The sequence below is a fragment of the Musa acuminata genome, chromosome BXJ3-5 (genome assembly GCF_036884655.1).
Source record: "Musa acuminata AAA Group cultivar baxijiao chromosome BXJ3-5, Cavendish_Baxijiao_AAA, whole genome shotgun sequence".
Taxonomy (NCBI): Eukaryota; Viridiplantae; Streptophyta; class Magnoliopsida; order Zingiberales; family Musaceae; genus Musa; species Musa acuminata.
This window is the reverse complement of record NC_088353.1, coordinates 40,309,583-40,320,773: the sequence shown is the minus strand read 5'-3', so window position 1 is coordinate 40,320,773 and position 11,191 is coordinate 40,309,583. Positions and strand designations below refer to the sequence as shown.

The following is an 11,191-nucleotide window of genomic DNA, read 5'->3' as shown; positions in this document are numbered from 1 at the left end:
ACTAAACAAAGAGGAGATCACAGTATTTCCGGCTGAAATCATGGGAGCAACTATTAAATGATTTGGAAAAGATAAACAAGTGATAGTGACCCAACTTAATGTAGAATATTAGCAACATGCTGCTCACTGTGCCTAAGACTAGCCAATAGTACATGCAACCACTAGGCCTTTATTGTTTAATGCAGGTGGTGTACACAGTTGCATACACTTTGGTGAGTTAAACTAATGCTTACAAAGAAAGCACCAAACCCAACCTGTAAATTGGTTGGCAAGCATGAATTCTTTGATTAGAGATTCAAGTTATTGTGAGGCACTTAAAAGTCCACGAGAGGAGGATGGATTCTAATGGATGTAGTTTGGAACTGCATTACATTAATGGATTGAGATGGTAAGAAACAACAACATGCTTCGTGAAGCATAGAGGTTAGTGAGTCATCAAGAGGAGCTGTGGTAGAGAAACATGTCCTGCACATTTGTTGTAGCATAGTTGGGACATCAAATTATGGCTACAAGTACTTGCAGACCATGAATTGGTTTGTTGGGATGAGATGGTATCATTGGAAGTCAACTTAGCATTTAAACCTACATTCTCTGTTGTAGTAATCATTGCTTAGAGGGTATATATATTCTTAGTTTTGTTAAAGTTCACAAGTATTTTTTAGTAATCCTAATTATATTTAAATTATTGAAGGATTAGAAACTCAACTATGAAAAGATTCTCTTGTAGAATAAGATTTATTTATTCTATCTCAAATTTATTTTAAGAAAGAAGTATAGAAGAAAATAATTTAGGTGCTCTAAGGATTTTCTCTAATAGATCTAGAAGGAGTTGAAAGAGAAGATTCTTTGGAATCATGTGAAGGAGTGTATAAGAGATTTTGATTATTTGATCTAGAAAGATTTTCTCTAATAAATCTAGAAAGGATTGAGAGAAAATTTCTTTCAGTGTACAAGAGATTTCAGACTTAAACTCAAGAGATAGTTATTAATTATATTTATTTTTCTCATGTTATAAAATATTAATTTTTTTTTAATGTACATAGAATAGGGTTATCAAACCATATAAATTGTCTTACTTTTCTACTTTGTACTTTGATTGTTGATATTTTAAAAAAAATATTGGCAAAGTCAATATTTTGATTTAAAAAAATAAAATAAAATTTCATAGCCCTACCAAATGACTTTTGCAAGTCATTTTGGAGAGCCAAAGATAGGTAGGGAGATAAAAATCCTTCCAAATAACATTACAATTATCAATCTAGCTTTCTTATTTTGCATTTTTATTTCCCCATGTAATTATTCAAAGTTACATCTGCATGATTTCCTCTTCTTTCTCCGAGACAGAGAGTGAATGATGCCAATGTGACATCCAGGCGAGAGCTTCTCCTGCTGCTGTCTGCATCAGTTCCAACACATCAATGTAACACATGCAGCAGTCTTTTATACTGCCATCTCCTCCAAGTTAAGAACTGCTCCTCTTCTCTCCCTTGTGCTGTTGAGATGCTTAGATTAAACCCTCCCTTCCTTCCACATTTAGCAGAACCCCTCAGTTTTGTCCCTCAGCAACCATCATGCATGTTCTTCCCTACACGTGTTGCATCCGCCATTAATGTTGCAGACCTTCTCCCGCTAAAGTCTAAAGTTAGCATGGCTGGGGTTGCAGCACCGTATTTTGTTGTGTGGGTAAGTTGGAGCAGTATTTTTAGATTTACACGTACTTCTCTGCCATGCAGATTTCTTTCTTTAGCCACCTTTGCATGCAAATAATTGGATTTCTTTCTTTATGATAGATTACTTGTGTTAAATACTAAGAGAATCAAATCTTCTTCTGACACCATTTAGATAAATAACTATTTACAACTAAACTGTATATAAATATATGTATATAATAAAAGAAAAGAAAAGGAGAATCCACGCAAAGCCATCTCCTTCCTTCCTTCCCTCCCTCCCTCTTAAATTGCATCCTCTTCTCGTCTCCCTTCATTCCCTCCCTCCTCTTCTTCTCCCATAGAGACAGAGAGAGAGAGAGAGTTGCCGGATGGCAATAATGGAACTGGATCTGGACCGCCTCAGGGCCGTCCGAGTCATAGGCCGGGGAGCCATGGGGACTGTGTTCCTAGTCACCTCCCGTTGCAGTGGCGCCACCACCACCGATCCCCAGACTTGCCTTCCCCCTCTTTTTGCCCTCAAGGTGGTGGAGAAGCACTCCCCTTCCGCCAAGCCGGACTCTGACCGCCGCGCCCGCTGGGAGCTCAACCTCCTCTCCCGCCTCTCCTCGGCGGGCGGCGACGGACAACGTAGCCAGAGCCACCCGTTCCTACCCTCGCTTCTGGGCTCGGTGGAGACGCCAGAGCTGCTGGCGTGGGCAGTCCCCTTCTGCTCTGGCGGCGACCTGCACGCCCTCCGCCACTCCCTCTCCCCCGACGCTGCCTTCTCACCCACCGCCATCCGCTTCTACCTCTCCGAGCTCGTCGCCGCGCTTGCGCACCTCCACTCCCTCCGCATCGCCTATCGCGACCTCAAGCCCGAGAACGTCCTCCTCCAGTCTTCCGGCCACATCACCCTCACAGACTTCGACCTCTCCCGCCATCTTTCCACTTCCGCTTCCCCCTCCGCCTCGTCCACAGCTCCCCCTCACCCGCTGCCCCCTGAAAACCGGCCACGCCGTCGCCACCGACGACAACTCACCCGCATCTTCGCCTTCGGCGCTGCCAGCGCCTACGCCGAGGCCGACCACCACCGCCACCACCTCAAAAAGGCTCGGTCCGCCAGAGTCTCCCCAGTGAGCCGTCGCAGAATCAGCTTCTCCACGTCCGGCGCCGCCGGCGGAGGAGAGCGGTCGTTCTCGTTCGTGGGGACAGAGGAATACGTGTCGCCGGAGGTGGTGCGCGATGAGGGCCACGGCTTCGCCGTCGACTGGTGGGCGCTCGGGGTCTTCGCCTACGAGATGGCCTACGGCCGGACGCCCTTCAAGGGGCGTAACCGCAAAGAGACATTCCGCAACGTGCTCACCCGCCCGCCGGAGTTCCCCGGGGGCCGCCGTTGCGACCTCACCGACCTCATCGAGCGTCTCCTCGCGAAGGACCCCGCCCGCCGGCTGGGGTCCGCCGCCGGGGCCGACGACGTGCGAGCTCACCCCTTCTTCCGCGGGGTCCGGTGGGAAATCCTCGCCAAGGTCACGCGGCCGCCCTTCCTTCCGCCGCCGGAGGAGGACCTCGAGGCGGCAGTGATCGGGCTCGGCGAAGATGGGGGCTTCGACGTCAGGGACTACTTTAACGGCCTCCGACAGCCGGCATCGCAGCCGTCGCCGTCGATGGGCTCGTTGACGGAGTTCTAACGGCAGACGCTCTCCAGTTTTCCTCTCCCTCTCCGTCTCCGTCTATCCTCTAGATCTGTACATAACGGAATACCGTTAGTTGGGGGGCGGGGGGGGGCCTTTTAGAATTGAGTAACGTATGGCGTCAAAATGTAAAACTCCGTGAACGTCCCCACGTGCGTCGAATCCATCCGTGCCAGAGTTGGATGCTGTTGCACGTGCTGGTTGTCCCGTTCTCAAGCAGCCAATGCAACGCACGTTTGAGGGTCGTCGCATCTGAAGCTGATCCATTGTATTCTCTTTTGTCATATCAAACTGCACATCAAACTCCTAATCTTCGGAAAAAAAAAATAGAGCTGCTCTATTCTCAATCAATTTATTCTTTACGATTAATGTTCCTCATCATAAAAAGAAAGATGAGTTAATAATATTTCATGTTCCATATTGATGGAAAAATCTTACGTTGAAACTGTTTGTTATTATCAGCGAGTGTTAAGAAAAAAATCGTTGACGTCTTAATTAGTTTAACGTGATCCAGAACCGTATGTTCAAGGTTGTCCAAGGTAAAAACGTCGAATTCCCAATGTATCATCTATACGAAGATCGAGGTTGGGATAGGTTTTCCGACCTCATCTCTCCGACACCCATGTTAGTAACCCGAGGTATATAACTGCATATGTGAATAGTCAAAAGAAGTAAGCACATTTTGTTTTATGCTTTTAACGTAATGGATTTCTTCGGTGGGATTCTCTCAACTCACGCGTTTTGAGCATAATTTGCCTTACGCCTTCACTATAGTAGATTTCTCTTTATGTGTCTCGAGCACATTTACCTTTTTGCCTCCATCATGATAGATTTTTCATCACGTGGGCCGAGGTTTTTCAACTCACATGTTTCGAGCACATTTTGTCTTATGCCTCTGCCATGATGGATTTCTCCTTGCACGGATCGAGTTTTTCCGACTCACGCACATCAAGCATATTTTGCCTTATGCCTCTGTCATTACGAATTTTCCTTCACGCGAGTTGAGTTTTTCTGATTCATGCTAGGCACATTTGGCCTTGTGCCTCTGTCGTGACGTGTATCTTCTTACATAGGTCAGGTTTTCTCACCCCATATGCACCGGGCACTTCTGACTTTGTGCCTCTGCCATGATATATTTCTCCTTATGCGAGTCAGAATTTCCTGACTCACGCACCTTAAGCACAATTTGCCTTGTGCCTCGATCATGGCAGATTTCTCTTCACGTGGGTTGGTTTTTTTGACTTACGCATATCGAGCACATTTAGCCTTATGCCTCCATCATGATAGATTTCTCTTCACAAAGGTCGATTTCTCTTGACTCATGTGCTTCGAGCATATTAGTCAGGTTTTTTCAGCACACACCTCGAACATATTTTGCCTTATTCCTTCGCCATGACAGATTTCTCCTTGCACAAGTCGAGTTTTCTTGACTCATACACCTCAGACATATTTTGCCCAATGCTTCCACCATGGTGGATTTTTCTTCATATGGGTTGGGTTTTTTTACACCTCACGCACATTTGGCCTTATGCCTCTATTGTAGAGGGTTTCTACTTGTGCAGATCGGGTTTTCCTGACTCACGCGCCTTAGGCATATTTGGCCTTATGCCTCTATCATAGTAGATTTCTCATCACGCGAATTAGGATTGCCCTATTATTTGTCTCCCCTAAGAAGTTTTTTAGGGCTCTTACAAAAGGGGTATGAAGTGCAACGTTTAGTTCATACGATATTAGTGTGTTCGGGAACTCCTCATGTGGGTTGGGTTTTCCTAACCCACATGCCTCGGGCACATTTTACTTTATGCTTCCGTCATAGTAGATTTCTCCTCGTTCCAAGTTAGCTTCTCCCGACTCATGTACCTCAGGCACACTTTGTTTTGCGCCTCTATCATGATAGATTTTTCTTTATCTATGTTGGGTTTTCTTGACTCATGCATCTCAGGCATATTTTGCCCTGCGCCTTTATCGTGGCATATTTATCTTCACGTGGGTTGATTTTCTCGGCTCGCACACCTTAAGCACATTTTGCCTTATGCCTCTATAATGGTTGATTTCTCTTCATATGGGTCGAGTTTTACAAACTCATGTGTCTCGGGCATATTTTGCCCTGCTGTCACGGACTTAGTTGGATTTGCCTAAGTCGTGCGGCACCCTTGCGTGTCTGTCCGCAAAGGTCAGCCTCCCCGAAGCCTCTCATTGTCCCTTAGGACCAGCAAAAGAGAGAACGGGTTAGAGAGAACGCCTCAATCGGGATCCACAAGCAAACATCTCCGAAAAACACTTCATAGACAATGCAAATTACAAACAGACTTTACAAGCTCTGAACAGTGGCACAACAAAGGGTAAAATGGTCTATTACAGACCGAAAATCTCTCGCACGTGTCCACATGACATCACTTTTATTTACAAGCCTAAAGAGGCCACCAACCCAACTAAAATGGGACTATTATGCTTTCGACCGCCCCTCTACATGTTGTACAAGGCATGAACATGCCAAAAGACACGGACATACATAAGCATTACATCAAACATCATGTTTAGAAGTTTGTCCGTGACATTCTCCCCCACTTATTCCTTCGACGTCCTCGTTGAAGCCTTTGTCGACACTGCAACTCCTCGCCTTTGCTGAGTCTTTAATCTTCTACTCCAACTACAATGCGCCGCTTGGCTCTTAGCTGCTCTCCATTGCTGTTTTTGAGTAGTCGAACCTTTGATCCGCCATACTGCTTCAACTCACCAATGACTCTGACTCTGGTGTGGGGTTGGCTGAGTTGTGTTGATCCTTGTTGATTCCTGCGGATCCCCCAGATGAAGGAAAAGACCATCCTTACTACGTCAGTCTCTTAAATGCCTCATGCTGCTTGAACTGAGTGGATGCTTGTTGGAGCTTTAACGAGCATCGTCTCGCAAACTTCTGAAGTTTTGGGTCCTTCCTCCACAACATTTACTCATTGACTCTTCTTTCGCTTAGTTGTCACATCCAAGTAGGTTCGCATCACTTCCGCTTTCGATTGGCATTTCGTTGGGAAATGAAGCGGACAATCTACTCTCAGTAGCACTGATCACCGTTGGTGAGGATTTGGCAACTATTGTCTTTCATTATCTTCGAAGGGTCTTTGAACTTGTGCATAGCTCCTCTGCTGGATAAATAAGAGAATTGGGGTACTCGGTTTCGTCCATTCTCTTAAGGGTTGAGAAGGCAAAGGTTACTTGACTTCGCCCGCCTCCTCGAGATTGTACTCCATGCATCGAGCTGGTTACTGGTCTTCGCCTGTTCTTTGCTCACACTTCTAAAGCACTTGAAGTGTTTGCACTCCTTGCGTTGAGTTAGCTACTATGATTCACCTTCTCAATGCCATCGAACTTCTGGAATGCGAGAAGTTTTCACCCCGACTTGGAGTAATTCTCTTATAGGTTTGGTCGCCTCTGGGATTGTACCGTCTTCTCCATCAACCCTACTGCCTACTCCTCTGAGTAGCAAAGGTACAGTACCGCGTACTGCCTGTTTCGTTCCTTGGTTATGCACTCTTGCATGACCCGAAGTCCTTCATTTTCGGCTATCTTTGATGAGAAGTACATTGACGGTGTCTTATGAAGTTCTTCGGCCTCTGCCCTTCAGCCTTGTCTCGGTACTTGGAGATTGCCTCTGCATTCTCCACCTCCTCGGCCCCTTTCACAACCAAGCGCTCTCCCTCCATGAGAGCAACGGATCAATGACTTTCACGGAAGTCCCGCCTCTGCGGTACTATGGCGTTGCCATGACTATGGCCCTACTATCCATCGCCTCGCATCTGCATCCCTTTTCTTCACGATCAGTAGATATGTCTCCGTGGCACTCCTTTGAGTCCACCTCCATTCTATCTGATGCTTGATTTTGGGTAGCTAAGTCCCTCTGGACTCGTCGTCGCTTCCTCGCCCCTTTCGACCCCTTGCTTCAACACCTCTGTGTTCTCCAAGTAGTCCGTTTGGTCGATGGAAAGACAGACTACAACTCCCATGCATGACCTCTGCCATCACATTGTAGGGTTTGTACCAATTCTGTTCTCCTTAGCTTCCTTGGTAGCAACGTTCGCTTACTCGGCCTTGTCCTTTGACTTGCCGGGCTCCCTTAAGCGAATATGAGCTCTGAAGCAGTCCAACTCTCCAACTGCTTTGATCATACCTCTGCATGATCAAGTTCCTCCCATGGAACTCACTGGTACTTGCATTCGAACTTTTCCCTTGGTGGAACCCAGCCCCCATATGCTAATGACCAAGGTTTTCATCCGATGTAAAATTCGATGCACGAACGGAAGACCCGCCTCTACGGTACCATGGCCTTCACTCCTTGAATCCATAGCCCTTCTTGCCGTCGTGTTATTCACCGAAGTGGAGCTCCCAGTAGTTCCCGATCATACCTCCATATGATCTAGCCCCTCCCGGGACTAAGTCGTGTGTATCGCATTGCCACGAACTGTTCCACCACGATCCGCTGCACCATGTCGCCTCCTGGTGACATCTCAATTGCATTCTGATCATTGTGGAATAAACTCGAATTGTGAACCCTCCATGTGTGGCCTCTGCCAATACATCGCAGGGTCTCCTCCACCTTCGATTTTGTTCACTCCTTTGGCAATCGACCTTCATCTACCCACTCTTGGGTCACACCTAGATGAAGCACCGCTCTAGGACAATCCGTTGCCTAGTAGCTCCCGAAGTCCACCGACTTCACTGTAATTTGTGCACCATTGTCTGGATCCTGGGCCTCTGCCCCTACCAGCACAATCTTCGCTGCGCACTACTTCCTTCATGGCAACTTGAATGGAAACACTGTGGCATATTCTTCAAGAGTACCCGCCTTTGCGTCCTCTTACCCCGTGCTAAGACCTTTTGAACCTAACTTCGCCTCCGCAAATTGAGTCGCCTTAGTTCCTCCATCAAATGCTCCTCCGAGATAAGGTGCATATGCCCAGAAGCTCCCTTCGTCTTTGGCACCATGCAAGATGAGTCCGCTCCGTTAGAAAGAAGGACCCATTGAACAACATAATCCTACTCTTGCCTCTGCAAGAGTTCATGTCCTTGACCTATGTCTAAGAAAAGCACTGTGCCTCTGCTCCATGTTCCAACTTCTATGCTGGCTCCCTTCATGCGGCTTGGGTACTTCGCCAAGTTATACCCAAGTTGCTCCGCTCCTCGTTTTTGCATTGAGTCGATGGTGGCCCTCACGCCCACCATTCCATGGGTCAGCCCTCCCTTGAGTCCGTTCTCCACATCGACTCCAAGTGTGCCTTCATTTAAGTTGCTTTGGGTCGCTCCCCCACTTGATCTCGCAATGCATCCACCAATGCATTCTCTTAAGCGAGATCATGCGACGACTCCTCGCCGCTTGCTCAGTCCATCGAGCTTCGTGGAGTTGTTGTTTGTTGAGGTACTCCTCCTCAACATGTGAGGTCTGTCTCACATGATTCTCCCTCTGGAGAGCCGGGACTTATCCCTCCTGGATAACTATCCCGTTGTAGCAACATCTCTCTTCGTTTGGGAGACCACTATCCCCTTGGACTACTCCGATCTGCTGAACAAACTATGCATTGTTCTGCCTCCTACAAACGCACTTGCTAGATTGTGACTCCCCGTCAATACAGTCCCCGCTGCACCCCTCAAGGCCTAGCAACATGCTGAACTCGTTGCACACTTCAGCCTCCTACGGACGTATCCTTCACATGCCGAAGAGAAAGTTTCAATGCTCCATGGCGCCGAGTTTCAGTCGCCTTGGGATGGCCACGAACATTCCATCGTCCGCATACAAGCCCATGCATGAGTACCAAATTCTTCGAGTTAGCAATTCCCCTCACCTCTGTGAGCTTTGCATAACTCTTTTGGTCGTTGAGCAACTCATTCCACCTTGGATGGTCTCATCCTTTACCAAGCACCTCGCTTGCCTTGAGCACCATCAAGTATAGTTGTTAATGTTGAGTCATAGCTCAAACTCAGCCATCCCAACCTTTGTGCGCTCCACATTCTTCCAAGCTTGCCTATTCTCGTAGTGCCTCTTGCGCAAAGGGTTGGCCATTCCTCTGAATGCTAATCTCAGATGCCCGCTCCTCTGAGCGACTCCTTTTCCCTACATCTTCATGCCTGTTTTCCCCCAAACGGTCGCGCGTGTGCTGACTGCCCTCAACGCAGCCCCGCTAGGTCCCCCACGTTTGCATGCGAAGTGTTTCTATGAGTGCTTGTCCCGCTTTGATACCATCTATCACGGACTTAGCTAGATTTGCCTAAGTCGTGCGGCACCCTTGCGTGTCTGTTCGCAAAGGTCAGCCTCCCCGAAGCCTCCCATTGTCCCTTAGGACCAACAAAAGAGAGAACGGGTTAGAGAGAACGCCTCAATCGGGATCCACAAGCAAACATCTCCGAAAAACACTTCATAGACAATGCAAATTACAAACATACTTTACAAGCTCTGAACAGTGGCACAACAAAGGGTAAAATGGTCCATTACAGACTGAAAATCTCTCGCACGTGTCCACATGACACCACTTTTATTTACAAGCCTAAAGAGACCACCAACCCAACTAAAATGAGACTATTATGCCTTCGACCGCCCCTCTACATGTTGTACAAGGCATGAACATGCCAAAAGACACGAACATACATAAGTATTACATCAAACATCCTATTTAGAAGTTTGTCCGTGACATTGCGCCTCCACCGTAGTGGATTTCGCTTCACACGGGTCAAGTTTTCCTAACTCACTCGTCCCATGTACATTTGGCCTTGTGCCTCTACTGTGACGAATTTTTTCTCGTGCTAGTCGGGTTTTCCCAACTCATGGCCTTGGACACACTTTCCCTTATACCTCCGTCGTAGCTAATTTCTCCTTATGTAGATTGAATTTTTTCAATTTACGCATCTTGGACACATTTTGCCCTGTACCTTAGTTGTGACAGATTTTTCTTCACACGAGTTAGGTTTTCCTTACTCATATGCCTCGGGCATATTTGGTCTTGTACCTATGTTGTGGTGGGTTTCTCTTTGCACGAGTTGAGTTTTCCCAACTCATGAGCCTCAAGCATATTTGGTCTTGTGCCTTTACCGTAGTAGATTTCTCCTCGCATGGGTTAGATTTTCTCAACTTATGAGCCTCTAGCACATTTTGTAATATGCCTCACCTCCGTCATAGTAGATTTCTCTTTATACGGATTGAGTTTTCTTGATTCATGTGCCTTAAGCACATTTTGTCTTACACCTCTGTTGTAACAAATTTCTTTTTATACGGATTAAGTTTTCCCAACTCACATGCCTAGGGCACATTTTTCCCTACGCTTCCACCGTGGCATATTTCTATTCACATGAGTTGAGTTTTTCTGACTCACATGCATCAGGAATAGTTGGTCTTGTGCCTCCGTCATGGTGGATTTTTCATTGCACGGGTTTTTTTGATTCATGCACCTTGGGCACATTTTGTCGTGTCTCCACCATGGTGGATTTCTCCTTTACGAGTTAGGTTTTTCTGACTCGTATATTTCCGACACATTTTGCTTTGTGCCTCTATCATTGTGTATTTCTCTTCACATGAGTTGGATTTTCTCAACTCACACACCTCAAGCACATTTGGCCTTGTGCCTCTGCCATGGCGGGTTTCTCTTTGTGTGCATCGAGTTTTCCCGACTCATACACCACATGCACATTTGGCATTATGCCTGTCATGACGGATTTCTTCTCGCACAAGTTTGGTTTTCCCGACTCATACTCCTCGGGCATCTTTTGCCTTGTACTTTCGTAGTGGTAGATTTCTCTTCACACAGGTCAGATTTTCTTGACTCATACATCTCAAACATATTTTGCTTTGCACCTCCACCATGATAGATTTCT

The 11,191-nt window shown here is 46.8% G+C and overlaps 1 protein-coding gene across 1 annotated transcript; it reads left to right on the top strand.

Moving 5' to 3' along the window:
* Nucleotides 1-1,919: 1,919 nt before the first annotated feature.
* LOC135638179 (serine/threonine-protein kinase UCN-like) lies at nucleotides 1,920-3,695 on the top strand. Its single transcript, XM_065151170.1, has one exon. It carries the CDS (start codon nucleotides 2,039-2,041, stop codon nucleotides 3,335-3,337), a length of 1,299 nt encoding a protein of 432 aa, XP_065007242.1. The 5' UTR covers nucleotides 1,920-2,038; the 3' UTR covers nucleotides 3,338-3,695.
* Nucleotides 3,696-11,191: the final 7,496 nt, after the last annotated feature.

What these genes read in the sequence shown, in the direction of transcription:
- LOC135638179 (XM_065151170.1), top strand. Translation starts at nt 2,039, where the DNA reads ATGGCAATAATGGAACTGGATCTGGACCGCCTCAGGGCCGTCCGAGTC.